This window comes from Nicotiana tabacum, chromosome 12 (assembly GCF_000715075.1).
Source record: "Nicotiana tabacum cultivar K326 chromosome 12, ASM71507v2, whole genome shotgun sequence".
NCBI lineage: Eukaryota > Viridiplantae > Streptophyta > Magnoliopsida > Solanales > Solanaceae > Nicotiana > Nicotiana tabacum.
Window position 1 is genome coordinate 2,054,159 of NC_134091.1, and position 22,628 is coordinate 2,076,786.

Sequence of the window (22,628 nt, forward strand, 5' to 3'; positions counted from 1 at the left end):
TGCTTGGGTAAAAGGATATAGATCCTTCCATACAGTCATTAAACTATAATAGAATTTCCGTATATTTCGAATCCTTATTGGTCGTGCGGACTACCGCCAACCTTTAAAAGTGTACTAAAGCAGCTAGATCTGGATGGTCGTGCGGACTACCGCCCGCCTACCTAGATCCTGGTGTGAAAAATGGTATCAGAGCCTAGGAATTTTCATGGTAATTGTGTAATAGATATGAAAGCTTTAGCATAGATATGAAGCTTTTGGAATGGATCTGGGAGAAACAAGTACTAAAAGTACTAGACTTGAAGAGGTAGATATACCTCAAAACCTTGATTTGCTAAATAAATGGACAATTCCTAAAGTTTCTATAAAAACCATTTATGATTATGGTTGGTTTGATAAACTTTCTTCTAAACAATTGATAAAAACGACTGAACAGTCTTTAGCATTAAATTCATCTGAACAGACTATTCGTTTGTTAAACAAGCATGATATAGATTTATATAAACATCATTACCATTATGTGCATATTGGTATGGTTCAAATTGCTTTTAAACCTTTAACCCTTAAAGGGTTACCAGAGACCTTCTTAGCAGCTCTTAGAGATGCTAGAAATCTGAATTTCAGACAGTCTCTAATGGGTTCGATAGAATCTACAGTGGCCTATGGTCCAGTATATTTTAATACTCAACCCAATTTGCAACTATCTCTTTCTGATGTTAATATTCTTGATGCTTTAACTTTAAATGTGAAAACGCATGGTTATAATTATGCGCCTGGTTCTGAACTTATATGTCTGTCCTATAGGATTTATTTCAAATTATTATCTACTTTAAATCCGAAATGTAAGTTATACGATACTTCGGATCAGACCATATTGGTCGAAACCAATTTTGCAAAGTCCAAGGTCACCACTAGGAGACCTATCAGATGGGAGGAAATTAATTTTCCGACTACATGGACTTTAAATTCTGTTATATCCCCAAGTCAGATTACTAACGACTTGTCAAATACTGAATTTTCGCATGTCACTCAAAATCCGGATGGTAGGATTTGTATTCAATTTGATGATAAGTCTACTATTTATAATAGACATTCTTTTTCTAATCACAGACTTCTACCTGCTATGCAACATATTTCCCCTGTTGAACCAGTTTACGGTCCAGCTCGCAATCGTGCGGCTTCTTTTCACACACACACACACACATATATATATATATATATATATATATATATATATATATATATATATATATATATATATATATATATATACATATAAATAAGCGTATATAACTTATAGCTAAGGCATTCGATATAAAATCATATTAATAATGTATATATTATCTATTGTAGTAGTATGTTATGAGTTAATCACGAAACTTAACTAGATTCGATATTAAAGAAATTAAATATTGGGCTATCCGTTTAGCATCAAACTTTTCAAAACGCTGTTATGACATGGTCTCGCCCTCTCTAAATGCCGGCCGTGCCGTGTCCATTCTTGTTGCCGCCCTCTCAGGTCCCGCTACCGACCAATTCCATCCAGCTAAGAAACTCTAATTACTATGTCCTCTCTTTCAAAGCAAACTCTAATTCTTCCTTTCTTCAGACTTCTTATGATAACAAGAAAGGCGATAGCTGTTATGTGTTCTCTCTTTGGATGATTTTGTGTGCCAGAATCTGACGTCGTCGCTTTCCCTCTGGCTGTGGCATTTTTCTGGTTAGTTTGTACTTCGGTATTCTTCTGTAGCTGAAATTTTAAGTCACAGTTCTATTGGATAATCAAAATTCTTCAGGCTTGCTTTATTTATAGACCACTTCTTTTTTCAATTAGCCAGTAGTGGTGAATGTTGCTGTCATGGGATAAAGTTTGTTGCCATGTGATCAGGAGGTAACGGGTTCGAGCCGTGGAAGCCGTCTCTTGCAGAAATGCACGGTAAAGCTGCGTACAATAGCTGCCCAGTAGTGGTGAATGTTTCAAGAGTCAACCATCATAATGACAAAGCTATCCCAAGCCCTCAATGTCATATTCCCTAGTTATGGGCATATAATGACAATCATGTGAGCAGAGGTGAGGTGGAGCCAAGATTTCAAGCTTATGAGTTTGGGATTTTAGTCGTTTTAATTTACTGAGTTCTAAATTAATAGTTTAAATATATTTAATTAATTTTTATAACAAATACTGGATTCAGCCGAACCCCCTCCACCCCTGCATGTGAGTGCTTTCTGAAAGAACTGAAGTTGGATTTTCATTTCTCTTTTTACAGTTCCCATGCAGCTTATAGGTGATTAACATATTATGTTATCTCTTTAATTTGTTCTCTACAGTAAGCACAGTAGCCTGTAGGAATTTCCTATTTATAGTACATATTAATATTTTCTTACTTCACTGAGTAGTAATCGTGTCATTATGTTACATGTTTTCAACAAGTTTAGGTGACTTATGTAAGTTTTGATGGTTAACATTGGAGGATGCTATAGTCAAATTATTGATAATTGCTAAAATTCCCCAGTTAGGAGTGTCCTCAATCTGCAGATCCATTTTCCAAGCGTTCTTCTGTCCTTACTAATAAAGCAAAAATTGCTGGAACTGAAGTAACAACATTCCTGTTAACATTTCTGAAATACGAAAAAAAAAAGCAAAGCAGTTCCTCTTTGTTCATACGCATAATATCAATGAATTTTATGCTTTCTCATCATTCCCAGGTCTAATTCCTCAGGTATTATCTCATGTTCGACTCCTTCATTATCACATTATATCTTTAACAGTGGGTCGTAAGAATGGAGATTGATTTGTTCCAGAATGAAAAATATGAAAGAAAAGAGAAGGATAAAGCAAACAATATCTCTTATTTTATACTCCCTTCGGTCCACAATAAGCGACCAATTTGCTTTGGGCACAGCCATTAAGGAAATACTAAATTCTAGACGAAATAGTTAGTGTGGCTAAATTACCCTTCATTAAATATTGCACCATAGTTATATTAGCACTTACTTTTCTTCTCAAATGTAAGTAAATGACTTTTTAGGATACTTACATAAGAGTAATTTTGGAAAAACAAATTGAATTTTTTCTTGATTATATAAATGAACACTTATTTTGGACCAAAATAAAAAAAGCAAATTGGTCACTTATTGTGGACCGGAGGGAGTATACATACTATTAGTGAAATCTACACTTTTTACCCTATCATTTCCTTTAGAAATATTCTAAAAATATTCCACTCAAATAACAGGTGACATCTAACATTTCAAGGGAGACATGGCTAGTGTTCAAGATATTTCTGTTTCAGCTGTGATCAACCTACTATCTGCACTCATTTTCCTTTTGGCCTTTGCAATTGTACGGCTTCAGCCAATCAATGACAGAGTGTACTTCCCTAAATGGTATTTGAAGGGTATACGAGCAAGTCCTAGAAGTTCTGGAGCATTTGTTAATAAATTTGTAAACTTGGACTTCAGAACATACATTAGGTTCTTGAACTGGATGCCTGCAGCTGTAAAAATGCCAGAACAAGAGCTTATAGATCATGCTGGTCTTGATTCTGCAGTGTATAGACGGATTTACCTTCTTGGGTGAGTCCCACAAGGTTTGCGTTATTCCTTTTGCATTTCATAAGGAGATGATAACAAAGAGCTCTATTTGGAAATTTAGAACAAAGGATAAGTAAAAGATATTGGAAACTTGTTTTACAAAGTTCCTTGTATATTATCTAACTCCTGAAATATCAATGCAGCTTGAAAATCTTTGTTCCTATCACAATGCTTTCTTTTGCGGTTTTAGTGCCTGTTAATTGGACTGCTGGGGAAACATTAGAGCACATTGAGGATCTAACATTCAGTAATATTGATAGAGTTTCCATATCCAATGTCCCTTCAGGATCACAAAGGTGAGGGTTAACTTGTTTCCATTTTGTATTAGCACCTCAGCTTGATCTTGTTGTTGTAAGTGGCTACTTGATTCTATCTAACCATTTTTTGTGAAAGGCATTTGTTGGTAGAGTATGTTCCACATTGAATAATTAGCTTGATGAATAAATGCACATCAGAATTCATTAATATGTTTGTCAAAAATTATAAGTTGCTGTAATAAAGGGATTAAAAATAAATTCATGTATGTTTCGTATGTTTGTAAAAAGATATTAATGAACATGTAGTCATGTACCTGTGACAAAAAATCGATACTTTGTTTTCTTCAATTCTATAACAAAAAACAGAAAGTGTACCAAATAGCGCTCTTCATTTAGTATTGCTGGCAGGCCGAGGGACTACAGTTGCCTTTATTTGCAATATCTCCTTCCATATCCACACTAACCATGATAAACTAGTAATTATAGTTTCCACACAAAATTATAGTAAATGAATGCAAAGAATATTTTTTTTGTTGGAAATTTGATGTTTTTTTGGTTTGCTAAAGGAGGAGACTTATGCCTTTGCAGATTTTTCCAAATGAAAAGCTTGTCATATTCTTTCAGGTTTTGAGCACACGTGATGATGGCTTATGTATTCACATTTTGGACTTTCTATATTTTGTACAAAGAATACAAGACAATATCAACAATGAGACTGCATTTTCTTGCCTCTGAAAACTGTCGGCCTGATCAGTTCACGGTGGGTGCCATACGTATTTTGTTGACCATAAATGTTACGAGTGTTTATACATACAATGTTTGGTCAGTTACCAATTCTGATTCCTCACATGGGTCCTTGTTAAAAATATCCCACCAGATCCTGATGAATCAGTGGACGAGCACGTTGAACATTTCTTCCGCATGAATCATCCAGATCATTATCTGTCACATCAGGTTTGTACTGTATTAGAATATTTATGTACGAAGTATTTCAGTATTTGACAGGCAAAGATATATCATTTCTCTTTCTGTTTAGGTTACGTAGTCAAAGTATGTGTGGTCTGGCATTTATTTAGAAAAAAATATGTTCTGTCTAGCTTAGTGATTATGAGAAATTTAGGAGTAGAACCATTTTCATTCTTATTTACTGTGGTATTGTGCAGTTACTACAACAGATGAACCTTAAATTGATGTTACTTGTAGGTTGTTTACAATGCAAATAAGCTTGCTGAATTGGTGGAAAAGAAAAAGAGTTTCCGTAATTGGCTTACGTACTACCAAACCAAGTATGAGAGAAACCCTATGAAGAGGCCAAAAATTAAGGTATTATGCTTTGTTCAGCAAGACTTTATTTCCATTTCATTGCCTGTTTCTGCTTCTTGTTAAATGTATTGAGTTTCTGCTCATAACTGAGTCTCATATTCTGTCATGTATAGACAGGCTTTTGGGGCCTTTGGGGAAAATCTGTGGATGCCATCGACTATTATATGACTGAAATTGAGAAGTTGGGCAAAGAAGTAAGTTTCTCTGACCATGGGTTACACTTGCTTCTAATTCCTATGTCTATTTTATATGGCGAACTCATTTATTTGTTATGTTACATTCTTTTTTTTCTTGTGAAATGAGCTGCCTGTTGATAAAGCAAATGATGTACACAGCAGATGTATGTTAAGGAAGAAGCAACTAAAACACACTCTGCTTCAATGGATACTTGGTTGAATCTAGAGACATAAATCTGCCAATAGGGAACTGTGTAAAGGACATATAAGCCTTCCAAAAGCCTGAGATTGTTATGCAATACAATTTGATAAATCAATTAGTATGAAACAACTACAAAATAATTTGTGTCTTAACCACAACTTAAGGTATTAACTAGATCTCATACCTATCCCTACACTACAACAAGTCTCTAACTAGTCTAAAATACTGAATCTAATGTAGCATAAAAACAACAACTAAGCCTTAACTCGTAAGTTCAACGTATAAACAAGTACCATGTCATTTATGTACAGGGAATCAAATGATTTTTATTTCTATAAACCATCAGACTTTTCTGGTTTGACCCCTTCTATCGCTAAGATGATGCTTTGGAGGTAACAGATTAGTAACAAAATGTAAATTTTGCTGGTGGAGAAAGCTTAAAGAAGTTAACACATATTATAGCGAATCTTTCATGGCACTACAGTAATTGGCTTTCCTCTTTGATGTAGGAAGCTGAAGAAAGAGAAAAGGTTATAAGTGATCCCAAGGCAATCGTTCCTGCAGCATTTGTCTCATTTAAATCTCGTTGGGGAGCAGCTGTATGTGCTCAAACACAACAATCAAGAAACTCAACCAATTGGTTGACAGAATGGGCTCCTGAACCACGTGATGTCTATTGGGGTAATCTTTCAATACCATATATTCAACTTGCTGTCCGGAGACTGCTAATGGCTGTTGCTTTCTTCTTTCTTACTTTCTTTTTTATGATCCCTATTGGATTCGTTCAAGCATTTGCAAGCATTGATGGCATCAAAAAGGTTCTTCCGTTCCTGAAGTCATTAATAGAAATGTACGTGATACTTCTAACTCGGATAAATTTGCTACATGTGTGCTTGTAGTTTTTTATAAATTCAAAAAAAAAGTGTAAGAAAACATCTGAATATACTGGATGTGATTGACAATGTTTTTACCTGTTCTATATTAGCTTTTAGAGTTGATCAAATGAGCTAAACTTTGGGAAAGACTGCTTTTTTGAAATTTATTTGTCTCTGTTAGAACAACTGCGATTCATAAGTAATGCGTCTATTAGGTGTAGTTTCTTGGAAAGTAAAGAAGTCGTATAAACTATTAAGTTGTTTCACTTAGTAATTGAGTTGTTCCCCTCAATGTTAATGTGAATTACTTGTAACAGTTACCTTGCCTATATCTTGTATGGAGTCACTTTTGCTATATTGCAATGAATAGAGTCAATTCTTAAATGTTATTTTGAATATATTTGCACTTGTGGAACTTCTTGTACATTAAAAGTCAATTTCTAATGTCCGCGCTGCTGGAATTTCTTCTACAAGGATGTTGTCAAATCATTTGTCCAAGGTTTTCTACCCGGGATTGTATTGAAGATATTTCTGATTCTTCTTCCTATGATTCTAATGACCATGTCAAAAATAGAAGGCTTTACATCGCTCTCATCTTTGGACAGAAGATCAGCATCTAAATATCATTTGTTTGTCATTGTCAATGTGTTCTTTGGAAGTATCATTACTGGTGCTGCATTTCAACAGCTTCAGAGGTTTCTCGACCAGTCTCCAACAGAGTGAGTTTTGTTTCTCATCTAAAAGGATGATATATAAACATGCTGACTACTCTTTGTTTGGAGTGCTTTCCTTTGTTTAAAGGTTTACTACTTTCTGTGATCAACATATAATATTGCTGCAGCTGAGATGAGATAACTCCTTTCGTTACTGATGATATACTTGTTAGACCATGCGCAGCGGAAGCAAGCATACAATCCAGTATCAAATACATGTAAACTAGACAACGCAATAGTAACGAGATTAGAAGTACTAACCTCTTGAAGTAGTTGCACAAACCTTCCAAACAGCGAGAATCCAGGGTTGCAGTCTTCCGCTATTTGCCTAGTAAAACCTTGGACGATTTTGCTATTGGGTGGGCAAGAACAATACAACTGAAAGGTAAGTTATTAGGTGGAACTAGTCTTCCTTTAATAGACCCGAAATTAAGCCACAATAGGGGCTCAAAAACGTGTAGGAGTCTGCAAATAGAATCCTACTCTAACTCAAAAGGATAACTTTTCTCTCAAGCTACTTTTTACCCAAGTCTGTCTAGGTTTTTACTAGGTATAACAGAGACCACAGAAATAATAAGAGGCTACTAATTATAGTATTAATTCGAAATTAGCATGAATTAATTCTTACTATAATTAATTGCAATTTATTCCACTAAAAAACTGCAATTAATTCATGCTAATTTCGAATTAATACTATAATTAGTAGTCTCTTATTATTTTTTGGTCCCTGCTATACCTAGTAAAAACCTGGACAAACTTGGGTAAAAAGTAGTTTGGGAGAAAAGTTATCCTTTTGAGTTAGAGTAGGATTCTACTTGCAGAATCCTACACGTTTTTGAGCTCCTTTTGTGGCTTAATTTCGGGTTTATTAAAGGAAGACTAGTTTCACCTAATAACTTACCTTTCAGTTGTATTGTTCTTGCCCACCCAATAACAAAATCGTCCAAGGTTTTACTAGGCAAATAGCAGAAGACTGCAGCCCTGGATTCTTGCTGTTTGGAAGGTTTGTGCAACTACTTCAAGAGGTTAGTGCTTCTAATCTCGTTACTATTGCGTTGTCTAGTTTACATGTATTTGATGCCTGGATTGTATGCTTGCTTTCGCTGTGCATGGTCTAACAATTGGTATCAGACGTCGTCTTACATCTAACTAGATAATGTAATACTGCATGCATAGAGTAATATTAAAACGTGTTATTTATTGATACATGTTTGGGATGATTATTCTATGTTAAAAACGTGATTGCATTTATTAGTATCTTAATTCTGTAATTCTGAAATTATGAATTAATATACACATGTATAAACAATGGTGTTACATTTAAATAACATTATGTTTAAATTACGTTTATTGCTGAATAGCAATTTTTTTTGATAAAAATGTGACTGTGTTTTTGAATGTTATTAATTCTGTAATTATGGGTTAATATACATATGCATAAACAGTGAATTAATACCATTAATCTGTTTTAGTTGAGTTATGTACATAATCATAGTGTTATATTAATAAAAACTTGACTGTTTTGTATGATATTAGTTCTGTAATTTTGGATTAATATACAGAATTATGAACAGTACCGTTTTTGACTATTGAAAAACATATTGTTTTTACAATTCTGTCTAAACACGTTTTTATTAAACAAAAAAAAATTATTTTGAGTCCTGAAATCATGTGTTAATAAACATCAGTATATTATGTGATTTGAACAAGTCAAAATAATTAAAAACCCTTAAAACGCCAAAAACAAATTCTAGAAATTTTAGAATTCTGAAATTCTGTCGAACTCCGATTGACCTCAAATTTGACGATGTACGTCGTTTTTTAAACTTTCGGGGTCGTTTAGATGGAGTTTTGGCCTTTTTTTCTTTTTTCTGGAATTTTTTTTAATAAAAAAAATATTAATAGAAATCTGTGGTGGTAGGGTTCAATTCTCATTGTTTCCAATCATGTTTTACAATAATATAATGAATTTATATGTTGACATAGGTCTTCTTCCACATCGGATAAATTCATTATAGATGATTACTGTAGTTTTGCCTCTAGTTATTTCATTACTTGTATTAACTCTCCAACTGAGTTACATGTTGATAAAATGAAACTAGAGTTTATAAAAGTGATATTTACCTATCTTAAATTAACAGTTTACTCTCCATCTGAGTTGGTCCTGTTTAAATTTATGGGGTTAATATCTTACATCACTCATATATTTTGCATGAATAGTTAAGTTTTCCTAACGAATCTAACTGTTCAATGAGCACGATTATATGTGTAATGTGTTGTTTTGAATCATTCTAAATACATATCTAATAATCTATTTAATGTGAATATCTCTCAGATTAACCATGTCTTCATTCAACCCACTTACCTCAATTTTGAACCAAAACAAGTTAGAAGGACCGAATTATGTTGACTGGAAAAGGAACTTTGATATTGTCCTAACTGCTGAAGGCTACAAATTTGTAATCACTGAGGAGTGCCCAGAAAAACCTGAAAATGCTACTGATGATCAGGTTAAGGCCTATGACAAATGAGTTAAGGCTGATGAGATGGCGCGATGTTACATCTTGCCTCTATGGCGAATGTTTTGCAACATCAGCATCAGCATCAGTCTATGGGGTCTGCTTATGATATGCTCGAAAGTCTCAAAGAGATGTTCGGTGAGCAAAATCGTGCAGCTAAGCAGACAACCATGAAAGCCCTTTTGAACACCAAGATGGCTGAAGGATCATCGGTCAGGGACCATGTTCTGAAGATGATGAGTCTTCTGAATGAACTGGAGGTCCTTGGAGCTATGATTGATAAGGAGTCTCAAGTTGAGATGGTCCCGCAGACTCTGCCTGACAGTTTTCAACAGTTTCACTTGAACTATAATATGAACAAAATGGATTTGTCACTAGTGAAATTGTTGAATGAGCTGCAAGCGGCAAAATCTATATCAAACAATAAGCTCCAGTTATGGCACTCAATGTTGAGAAAGCTTCGGTTTCTAAGTCGAAAGACAATAAGAAAAGGAAGAAGGCTCAAAAGGTTCTGGCACCTGGTGGTGCGGCTGGTGTGAAAAAGCCCAAAGGCAAGTGCTATCATTGCAAGCAACCTGGGCATCACAAGAAGCAACTCCCTGCCTATCTGGCAATGTTGAATAAGCAAGGTAATTCAAATTTAAATGTCGTTGAAACTTGTTTAGCGACTGTTTCTACCATGTTTTGGTGTGTAGATTTGGGAGCCACTAATCACATCTACACTATTTTGCAAGGGTTTCAGGAAACGCGGCGGCTAAGTGAGGATGAAGTTTGCGTTTTTCAAGCCAATGGCGAGCCAGCACCAGCTTTAGCTTTAGGAGATATTAGAGTTTCGTTTAGTAATGATAGAGTTTTAGTTTTAAAAGATGTTCTCTATGTACCTTCTATTAGAAGGAATTTGATTTTGGTTTCGAAAATAATGGATGCTGGTTATAATGCTTATTTTGGTAATAACTCTGCTATTATTAAGTTTAATAAATGTTTTATCTACACTGCTGCTAGAGTACATGACCTTTTTATTCTTGATATATCTCCTCATGTGCTACAACAACCAAAGAACTAAATAACATTAATCTACCACATAAAAGAAAACGTATTTCTGAATTGAGTCAAACTTATTTGTGGCACTTACGTCTAGGCCATATAAATCTAAATAGGATTTCGAGATTGGTCTCTGATGGACCTTTGAGTTCATTGAAAGTGGAGTCACTACCAACATGTGAATCCTGTTTAGAAGGCAAAATAACCAAGAGACATTTCCCCTCAAAAGGAAATAAAGCCAGTGATAAGCTAGAATTAATTCACTCTGATTTGTGTGGTCCTATGAATATACAAGAAAGAAGTGGTTTTGAGTATTTTGTGACTTTCACAGATGATTACTCAAAATATGGATATATTTATCTGTTGCGACGTAAGTCTAAATGCTTTGAGAAATTCAAAGAATTTAAGACGCAAACGGAGAAACGACATGATAAATATATCAAAACATTGCGATCTGATCGTGGTGGTGAATACCTTTCTGCGGAATTCATAAAATACTTATCAGATAATGGAATTACATCTCAATTATCTACACAACAAAATGGTGTGGCAGAAAGAAGAAATAGGACCCTTATGGAAATGGTTAGATCAATGTTAAATTATTCTGATTTGCCTTCTTCCTTTTGGGGATATGCTTTAGAAACAGCAAACTACATCTAAATTTGGTTCCTTCAAAGTCAGTACCTTCAACTCCAGTAGAATTGTGGACTGGGTGCAAGCCAAATTTACGGCATATTCAGGTTTGGGTTATCCAGCACATGTGCTGAAAGGGAAAACGGATAAATTGGAATCAAGGACAGAAGTATGCATTTTTATTGGATATCCAAAAGGAACAAAAGGCGGTTTGTTTTATTGTCCCAAAGAAAAGAAGGTAATTATTACGACAAATGCCAGATTTTTAGAAGAGGACTATCTAACGAACCATATTCCTAGAAGTAAACTAGTTTTACCGGAATTAAACAATGGAGTAACTAAAGACTCATCTCTAGAACGTATCCCGGAAGCCATTATTGACATACCACTACATTATCGTAGTGGGAGAAATGTCAATAGGCAGCAGATTGCACAAGAGCAATTGCCTGACATTTCACTACCCCAAAGTAGTGGGAGTAATGTTGAGCAACCTCAGATTGTTAAACAACCTAAAATTGTTATGCAACCTGCACTCCAGGAAGAAGTTAATGATATCCCAGCACTGCAAGGTGTGGAGGATAACATTGAGGCTTCAGTTCCAGAAAATGATGTTGTGATTCAACAACAAAATTAGCCTCCACCTGTAGTGACTAGTCGTAGTGGGAGAATTATTAGAAAACCTCTCCGGTTTGTGCTCTTGGGAGAATATTATGATAGAATCCCTGAAGAGCCTAATACAGAACCTATTAATTACGATGAATCACTACATGATATAGATGCTGATAAATGGGTTAATGCTATGAAATGTGAAATGGAGTCCATGTACTCCAATCAAGTCTGGGATCTTGTAGAACCATCTACTGGTCTCAAACCCATAGGTTGTAGATGGATCTATAAGAATAAGAGAGAAGTGGATGGAAAAGTGCAAACTTTTAAAGCTAGGCTTGTTGCAAAAGGGTTTACTCAAAAAGAAGGGATCGATTATGAGGAAACTTTTTCGCCGGTAGCCATGCTTAAATCCATTAGGATTCTCTTATCCATTGTTGCTCATTACAATTATGAGATCTGGAAAATGGATGTCAAGACCACTTTTCTAAATGGAAGTCTTGATGAGTGCATCTATATGAGTATCTAAGCAGGAACCTTAATGCACTGAAAGAGGAGAAGTACTTCAAATTCCATCCAAATTGTTCCAAACTTAGCATCACTCATCTGTGCTTTGCAGATGACCTCTTAATGTTTGCTAAGGGGGAAATAATTTCAATGCAGCTGCTACAGGAAAAATTCAAGATATTCAGAAAAGCTTCAGGGCTAATAGCAAATCAATCCAAGAGTGCAATATATTATGGAGGAGTTGCAGAGGTACACAAGTAGGAAATTCAACATGTCCTAGGTTACAAGGAAGGAGAACTACCATTCAAGTATTTAGGGATTCCATTAGCCACTAGAAAACTAAAACTGGTGGAATGACAACCTCTAATCAACAAGATCACAACAAGAATATCATCATGGACTGCAAAGAAATTATCATACGCAGGGAGAGTACAGTTGGTGAAATCAGTATTGTTTGGCATCCAATCATATTGCGCACAATTATTCATTATTCCAGCTAAGGTGATGAAAGCAATTGAAGGATATTGTAGAAGTTACATCTGGTCAGGAACCAATGAAATCACCAAGAAATCATTGGTAGCTTGGAGCAAGATATGTTTGCCTAAAACAGCAGGAGGTCTGAATCTCACTAACCTCAGATTGTGGAACAAAGTTGCCATAATTAGAACTTGCTGGGATTTGAAGAACAAAAAAGAAATTCTATGGATTAAATGGATCCATGAATACTACATAAAATCTCAAACACTGGAGAGTATGACTATCCCTCTACAAGCTAGTTGGATGGTCAAGAAGATACTCAAGGCAAGAGAGAATCTAGGATATGTACAACCAGAAGATATGAAGAATAAAAGTATGATCAGGAATATCTATCTGAAAATGGTTGGGGAGCTGCCTAAAGTAACATGGAAAAATATCATGTGTAACAATGAAGCAAGACCAAAGGCAAGGTTTATCACTTGGTTGCAGCAGCAAAACAGATTACTAACAGCTACAAGATTAGAAAAATGGGGAATTCAAGTGGATAGTCGATGTGTCATGTGCAAAACAGTAGCAGAAACAAGAGATCATTTATTTGTTAAATGCCCAATAAGAAGATATATATGGCAGAAGATTATGCAATGGATACAGATCACCTGGAGAAATTTGAATACATGGAACCAAATGCAACACTGGATAGAACAGAACACCAAAGGGAAGTCTGCCAAATCAAGAATAGTAAAGATGATATACACAGAATATGTGTATGCAATCTGGATGGAAAGGAACAAAAGGATTTTTGAGCAAAAGGAGACTATAGAGGACACAGTGGCTAGAGAGATTGCATATATTTGTCATGTTCGAGCTAGTAGTACTAATAAGAGGATGTTGCAACACTGTAAATTTCCTAGGTAGTTAGAACTAATAGTAAGATGTGTAAGTAGGAGGATATACAGAGAGATAAATGCTTAGAGAAAAATCAGACTGAGTATAAAGTTTGATCGATTTGTAAATACTTTTGGTTATTAATGAAAACTTTAATTACCAAAAAAAAACTCTTTGTGTCTCAAAGAAATTTGTGACTATACGAACATCATACTTGCGATTTTGCAAGAAATAGCTCAAGGGCCAAAACGCGAATACACCTCGAATACTCGGGGACTGTCATCGACAGTCAATGCATTCGAGTCATCTAAACTCGAATTCATAAGACCTCAAAGAGGCATCCCCTCGACATAAAGGCCAAGGCCATCATACTCGGGGACTAACCTTTTAAACAAGTTCGAAGGGTTATCGGGAAACAAGCCCAAGAGACATACCCGAAGGCTACGACCATATTAAAGGCTACAGCCATATTAAAGGCTACGACCGAAATAATGCGGCTCGGAGACGTCCGACTTCCTCTATAAGTTAAAGGCCTACAAATACTTTGAGAAACCGGCTAAACTAGGCTACCTTCGGCAAAAGCAAAAAGGGCTCGAATAATTTAAAGACTACGATAATATCAGCTTTCGAAAAAAGCCTCAAGAGGTATTCAATTATCGTAACACGAGCTGATTGTAAATGAGGTTCCGATCGATCGAACCTTCGAAAAACCCAACGGGTACAAAAAACACATGCTAAGCCATAAAGAAATTTTCACTAAGTCTTTTAACCGAATAGAGGGAAAAATTATAGCCGTCTTAGAGGCCGAATTGGCCCAACTCAAAGAGCCTAAGAGCCGACCTAAAAGAGCCTAAGGGCTAATATAAAAGAGTCTAAGGGCCGAAGCATGCGGAGTTCGAGACTTTACTCTCACTCAATTCGGACTCAAGAGCCTCGTCATCCCGAGCTCACATTAAATCAACTTAAACATAGCTAGAGGGTTAACAAAAGCCTTAAGAGGTATTATACTAATAGTTCGAAGATCGCCCATTGATTACAAAAAAACTAAGGGTTGTTATATTCAGAATCCGAGCTGATGTTCACTTGATCATTGAAGTTATCAAAATTTGTAACAAAATGAAGACAAAGAAGAATTTTATACAAATCGGAGATAAAGCAAGAAGAAAGGGAATTCCTTATATTCACATAGAGTATTTACAACGCCCGCAAAGGGCCATACACAAAAACAAAACAAAGGAACCTAATCTACTTCGGGGCCACATCCCCGGGAACTACATCTCTGGAAGCCACATCCTCGGGAGCCGTATCTTCGGGAATCTCCTCCTTGGGGAATTCGTCCTCATCTCCCCCGCTCTCGAAGCCACTAGCGAAATCCTCGTTATCGGAGAGTAAAGCGGCAGCCTCTTCCTCCAAAGTTTTTGCTTTTTCAATATCAGTAGAGAGGTCGAAGCCACGAGCGTGCACCTCCTCGAGAGTTTCTCTCCGAAACGGTTGCCTGGCATGGTCGAGGGCACATGATAACTTAACTTCAGCCGCACTGGAGATCTCTTGTGCCCGAGTGTTAGTAGCTTCAACATCAGCTCGGTATGAGGACACAAATGCCTTTGCCTCAGATTTAGCCTTCGCAAGCTCAACGGCTAATTTAACTTCGAGCTCCTCAACTTTGCAGCTCCGGGCCAAGCTTTCCTCCTTTGCATTTTGAAGCTGGCGTTCGATTGAAGTTAGTTGTTCCCGAAGCGTATCTTTCTCTGAGGCGAGACTGTCTGTGTGTTGCTTCCACCCTAGGGTCTCGGCCTCTTTCATGTTGAGCTCTTCTCAAAGCTGCTCCACCAGCTCGCCCTTCTGCTGGGCCTGCAAAGTTGAAGTGTTAGTCACCTAATCGGATAAATGCATAGCAAATCCTCAAAGGCCATATTACCTTTTCAATAAGCTCGGTTTGGTCTTGACGAGCCTTCGCCAGTTTGGCTCGAAGATCGCTGATTGTAAGCACGTGATTTTTGCCCAATGAAAGAATTACTCCCAAAAAATCCAAAATAAAATAATTTTCCTTTGTGTGCAATTTTAGAATTTTTGTGGCATTTTTGATAATTATTTGTATTTATGTCTGTGCGTGTTTATTGGTTAAATTAATAAAAAATTACAAAAATATGTCGCATTTGCATTTAGTATTTATTTAAGTTTGTTTTACAAAATCATAAAAATAATGTACGTTGCATTTTTAGCATTTAACGTCTAAATTGTGTGATTTTTATAGTTAATTGCTATTTAAATGTGCGATAATTGTTATTTGGACAGATTTTTGAAGTTATAACAGATTTTGAATCAGGGCAGTAACAGTAGTTTTAGGGGTAATACGGGAATTAACCAATTGCAGATTATTTAATTATGGTGGGGGGCAAGACGTAATGATAAAAGCAAAAAGGAAAAGGTGGATAATGATGTCTTCTTTTCAAAAAGAGGGAACAAGGGGGCCCACTTTGACTACTTTTCAAAAAGAGGGAACATAGGGGCCTACTTTGACTACTTTTCAAAAAGAGGGAACACGGGGGCCCACGTTGACTACTTTTACTAAAGTAAAAGTGTGGGTAATAATAAAAGTTAAAGGGGAAAGAGGTAAAAGGGGGTCTTGCTTTGTATATAAGGGGGGATGATGAGATTGAAAAGAGAGGAGAGTTTTGGAAGAGAATTGAGAGATAGAAATTGAAAAACAAAAGGAGAGAATAAGAACTGAAAAAAGATCTTCTACTTTCCTTCATTGTATGAAATCAGCATTAATTGCTATTGTTTCATCGAAGCTTGAAACTTCTTTCTTGGTTGTAGTCTCTTGGGTTTTCTGCTATTTCTACTGTTACTGGTCTATTCCTGTGTTGCTGGACTGTCGTTGCTGTGCTGCATTGTTACTACTACTGCTGCTTCTCATCTTTATCTTCTCTTGTTTCCAATACCAGGTACACGACTGTAATACTAGCTATTGCAAGTTAAAACTGTGGCAGCATGAATACACATGAAGAATGGAATTTTGAAGTTTTAATTTCGCTTTTTCTTTCTTCCTTTTATTGATTGTATTTAGGTTATTTCATGTATTACTGAATAATAATTGGAATAAGAGAAAATAACATAAGTTAGTCTTTAATGAATCGGCTCGGCAAAACGGGTTAATTCGCTAGTTATGAAGGTTTTAAGATTATCAACAGTAGGTTAATCGTAAACAAGTAGCTAAATTTAGCTAAGGCATGAATTTGAACTAAATTTCATGAATTAGGCATTAAGGCATGATTTGAGTTCAAACAAGATTAGAAGAACGTTTAAGTTTAATAAACTTTCTAATAAGGTTTAGTAATTATGGTTAAATCTAGTTTCAAATGGTTATGAATAATTAATCTCAATAATTTTTTATAACAATGCGAGTTTTAATCTAGCTATATTTGATTCTTTTGAATATTAGTTGTCGAATTTTATTTTTAATAATTTCGATTTTTTTTTTTGTAAAATTCCTTTTCATCAATATTTGTATTAATCTAGCAATTAGTATGCCATGCTTTCTTAAATAAATAAAAAGGCTCGTAATTAATTAGGATTTTCTTTCTTTATTTTAGAGACTAATTTTAATAGAAAAAATGTAGTCGCTTTAGGATTTGTCCATTTAAAATAAATGAGATGAGCCTCGCCTAGTAAAATGTATAGATTGCGGGGCCCTCACAAATGTATGCATTAATTACTTAGAACATCGGAGTTGACCGTCTAGAGAAATTTTACGGCTTTTCCCAAAACAACAATACGCTAGTCGTTCTAGGCGCGTCTTTAACAAATCATTTTCTTAAATATGGGTGTGCATTTATGTAACCCAAATCCAAATCTCAACGGAGTCGAAATGTGTCGATAACCATGGGTGCATTGATTGCGACGTGGTCTGAAATACGTTTTCACAATGTTGCAATTCTCCGTAAAATAATAATAATAATAATGAAAGCGGTAAAGAGTTAAAATCTGCACATAAGCTCATAATTGTATAAAAAATCAGATAAACAAGCCGAATATGACAATTGAGCGACCGTGCTAGAACCACGGAACTCGGGAATGCCTAACACCTTCTTCCGGGTTAACAGAATTCCTTATCCGGATTTCTGGTTCGCGGACTGTAATACAGAGTCATTCTTTTCCTCGATCCGGGATTAAATTGGTGACTTGGGACACCCTAAATCTCCCAAGTGGCGACTCTAAAATAAATAAACAAATCCCGTTTCGATTGTCCTTTAATTGGAAAAACTCCTTCACCCCTCGCGGGGGCGGAAAAAGGAGGTGTGACAGCTCTGGCGACTCTGTTGGGGAATATTAACCCAGAATCACTGGTTCAGGGCTAGAAATTCGAGCTTAGATAAATTGTTATATTTGGCTTTATCTGATTTTTGCATGTTTGAGCCTAATGTGCTAAATGCTGCTTTTACCGCTTTGATATTATCTGAACTGTATATAAACTGTGTCGAAACCATTCTCTTCTTACCTTCGGGGATGTGCTTACTGGTTGAGACTCCCTATTCTGTTAGTGTCATACCTTGAAATAAGAAAGAGGCCGGACAAGTTACTAAGCCGGATGGCCCTTTGGTTCCCGGAAAGTTGCCCCCTCCTCGATTTGAGTTGTCCGCTCGGGTACACAGTCTAGAACACCGACTCAGGTTTTGAACATAGACTAACATGAATTCATGTTGGATCCCTAGTAGGAACGATTATTTGCATCATGTTGCTTTGACTTATGGGACTCAACACAGGGGTTGGGTCCGTCTAGGACTAGCAACCTGAAATGAAAAGACCATCCTGCAACATCCTGTTTGCTTTACGCATTTATTTGCTTCAAACTTGCATGCTGACCGACTTCGAAAAATCAGGAATATTAGAAAATTATGGAAAAAAAGAAGAGCGAGGTAACTGTGTAGAGAATTAATCGCCTATTTTAGGAAGAGAAAAAAAACAATACCCAAATAATGTCGAAATTCTGCCGAAAATCTTGAAAAAGTGAAGAAAAGAAAAATGTTTTATTTTATTTCACTCAAAAAAAAAGAGTCTTTTTATTTTTTAAGTTTGGAAGATAGGTTAGTCATTTTGGTGAAACGAAAAAAAAATCTTCACTTTGTCTTGTTTTCAAAATAAAAAAATAGTTTATCTTGCCATGAAAAATGAAAATGAAAAAGAGTCTTATTTTTAAAATATTTTTTTTATTTGTTTATGAAAATGCCAAAAATGAAAATAAAAAAGAGTCGTGTGTTGAACGTGGTTTTATTATTTGTTGCAAATATATATATAAATCCAAAAAGTATTTTTCTTTATTTCCTTTCTAGAAAAGTTTTTTTTAGACCCCCAATTTTCAAAAGAAAAATCCAAAAATATTTTCCACTATTTATTTCATTAGAAAGTTTTTTTTAATTGTTTTTTTTAAATTAAAAAAAATATTTTCTTCTAATTTCTTCAAAAAAAAAATCCAAGAAAAATATTTTCATTCTTCTTTCAAAATTGATAAAAAAATTCAAAAATATTTTTTAGAAGCATTTCTTTCAAAAATGCTCCCTTTCTTCTTTATAAGTCTTTCCTTTAAAAAAAACAAATAAAAAAAAAGGTTAGTTCATTTACTTCATTCATCATTGCCCGAACTACGCTGGTTTGATTCTCACCGGATGTGAGATACGTAGGCAGCCCTAATCGGGTCCAACCTCCCCTTTTGCTAAAATAGCCAAAAAAAATGTCAAATTTTAGTTTCATTATAAAGAAGTCAGGTGACGCTTTTTGTCAAAACATAGCTGAATGTTCCCGAAAGGAACGCAGGAAGGCTGACTTTGCATAAACAGCCACCTTTGGGTCATTTTTTTTTAGATTTGGTCCAGTCGACCCACACAGCCTTAAAAATCTTCGTCCTAGAGGCGCTGAAAGGCCGTGTTTGCAATACCGGATTTTTTATTATTCTAATTTGGAAAAAAAACAAGAAAAGAGTCATAAAAATTTGGGTCACGCTGTTTTGTCAAAAACAGCCGAATGTTCTCGAAAGGGACGCCGGAAGGCTGATTTTGCGTAAACGACCATCTTTGGTCATTCTTTTGGGTTGCGACCAGTTATCCCGCACAACCTTAAAATCTTCGTCTCCGAAGTGCTGAAAGGTCGTGTTTGCAAAACCAGGTCTTTTATTATTTGAAAAACAAGAAAAATAGCCAGTGGTCAAGTGAATACCGTTTGGTTTTTAATTAAAATAAGCCGACCCGGTTTCGGTGATGTCTTAAATCGTTCTTGCCGAGATAGCCTTATAGTATCTTTCGGTTGTCGAAGGGCTATTTTCATAAAAGAACAAACAAGTTTGTGAAAGGTTGTAAAGTAATCCTTCCCGACCTCAAAATTCAGATGAAATTGGGAAGGGGCCACATTTGAAAAAATAACCGTTTGGTTGCATTTGTCAAACGGGGAAAGAAACTGGCCGTTCGTCTTTGAGTTTGTAATTCTTTGATTAGAGTATGCAGGCTATTTGATTTTCGAGGCCGTTTGTTGTCTTTTGTCAAAGTCTGTTAGTATGGTCAGTTTTTAAACTTTTGTAATCAAGTTTGTTTTAATATGAAAATTGAAAAAAAAATATTTTATTATTATTTATCTTTTATTAGCCCGAACTACACAAGGTCTGATTCATGCGGGGTCATGATACGTAGGCAATCTCCATAAGATTCGACCACAACAAACAAAAAATCAAAAAAAAGAGAAAGAAAAAAAGAGAAAGAAAAAAAAAGAAAAAAAAAGGGAAAAAAAGATGTTGTTAATAATGAGGACAGACTGAGTCCATTCTAACCTGTTTTGTCTTGAATCGCAAAGAAAGTTAAGGTGGTTGGTTTGTGGTAAGCCGGACAATGACACCCAGAATATCGCGCATAATCCTTTACCTGCACATCATGATACACACTTTGCGGGGATCAGGCCTAATGACAGAAGCACTCGAATCCTATTGGGGACTTGTTGACTGAGGTTGATGATATTGAAGTTGGCAATGGTCTGGGCAATACTGATGCGAAGCTCAGTGGCTAAGATGCCAGTTTTGATAAAGTGGGAGGATGCTCCGTTCCTTGGTTAGCAAGAGAGAAGCTTTTGGTGGCTTATTTTATTGTCATTTCTGTTGTCCGGATTATTAGGGTTGTAATTCGGATATTGTCTTGTGTCAAACTTTCTTATCTTTCCATTTTGTCATAGCGGCTTGTTTAAGTTTTGTCCAGGTTGTTTTACGATTTTATTCTGGTTTGTTTTTGTTTGTTTTGTTATTCAAACCATTTCACCGGTAGTCTAATGCAAAATCCGGTCTTTTATTATTTCCAGTCATCTTTTGTTTGGTCCTTTTATCATTTTTGTTCAGCGCTGATTCTGGTGACATGACATGCGCACACAGTTTGGGCCTGATCTTAAAAGATAATCGTAAAACCATTGGGAGGTGATCAGAACGTTTAAAGGAAATAAGAACGGTTTGAGATTATGTGAAGCCCGAGCCATCTGAAACTGGGGCAAATAAAACATAAAGAAAAACCATAAAATCAAGTGAGAGTATTGCCCAATGGTGCTTTAAAAATGACAAAAGAAAAAGGCAAATGTATGCATATGGTTATCAAGTCCGGCACAATCAGAAGATGTGGTGAATATTTAATGGTGTTGTTTGTGCTTGGCGTGTTTTGAAGATTGGAATGACGAAGACATTTTATTCTGCTATCTAAACACTTTCTCCTTCGTTAACCCTTTGAGCCTTATTTGTTTTATTTCGTACCCCTCTTTCGGAATCAGTAGCAAAGAGTAGAAACACAAACATAAAAAGATAAGAAAAGAAAAAGAAAAAAAAACACAAAAAGAAAAAGAAAAAAAATCAACAAAACGACAAAAGAAAAATGAAAAAAAAAAGAAGAAAAGAAAAAAATGATAACAAAAAAAAAAGAAAGTCAGAAGAAAATAGAGGATTTGGGAACTACGTTTGACCTGATTCCTCAAAGAGGATACGTAGGCGCCTCACGGCTCGGTCATAATGGTCATAGTGTGCATGGTGTAGTAAAAATTAAAAAAAATATATATAAATAATCCCCAAGCAAAAAAATAGGGCAAGCGTTGCGCTTGTTGTAAACAAATATGGTTCCGAAGGTTGTAATTTTGAACCTCAAATTGATTTGTTTTTGAGCCTTTAATACCCTTTCTTTCTAGCCTATCCAAAGACCCACATTACGGTCCAAAGAAAGACCTTCTGATCAGTCTGCAAAAGATGCCAAGTTAGACAAATGAGAGTCTTACCGGTGAACATAACACTCTGTTCCACAACAGAAGGGACTCTAATCCCCAGTAGAGAGAATCATACCGGCAACACTCCAAATCCCCAGTTGGAAAATGATACAAATGAGAGAGTCTTATCGGTGAAAATCTTCACGGACACTATAAGGCGATGAAAGCTGGGAAAAAAAAAATGAGAGAGGCTTGATAGTGAAAACCCTTCGGGCATTACAAATCGAATAAGATTGAGAATCAGATGGAGAATCGCCAAATGAAGATCTTGAAAGACGATTGACGGTAGAGGATAGTCCACATGCGCATGTCATGACCATTAGAGTCGGTATCTGCGTTTGATAGGTTTTTATTTATAGTTTCTCTTGTTAAAGAGTCATCTTTTTCCTTTGTCTTTTATTCGGTTCCCTTTTTGTTCATCTTTCTCCTTTCATAGCAAATTCCCCAGTAGAGTCTGTTTGGTCAGAACAAGTAAGAAATGACTTCAAAATCTGCCATCAGCTTTCCAATTAGGCAAGACCAGATCTGATTAGAAGATCCAAATGGTCT

General features: G+C 35.7%; 1 protein-coding gene and 1 pseudogene across 1 annotated transcript; both read left to right on the plus strand.

The window, feature by feature from the left end:
- Positions 1-1,416: 1,416 nt before the first annotated feature.
- Positions 1,417-10,632, plus strand: LOC107804505 (hyperosmolality-gated Ca2+ permeable channel 1.7-like; annotated as a pseudogene).
- Positions 10,633-12,141: 1,509 nt separating this feature from the next.
- On the plus strand, positions 12,142-13,835 carry LOC142167460 (uncharacterized). Its single transcript, XM_075227611.1, has 3 exons — positions 12,142-12,457; positions 12,556-12,692; positions 12,819-13,835. The coding sequence occupies exons 1-3, from the start codon at positions 12,142-12,144 to the stop codon at positions 13,833-13,835; spliced, it is 1,470 nt and encodes a 489-aa protein (XP_075083712.1).
- The last annotated feature ends 8,793 nt before the right edge of the window (positions 13,836-22,628 follow it).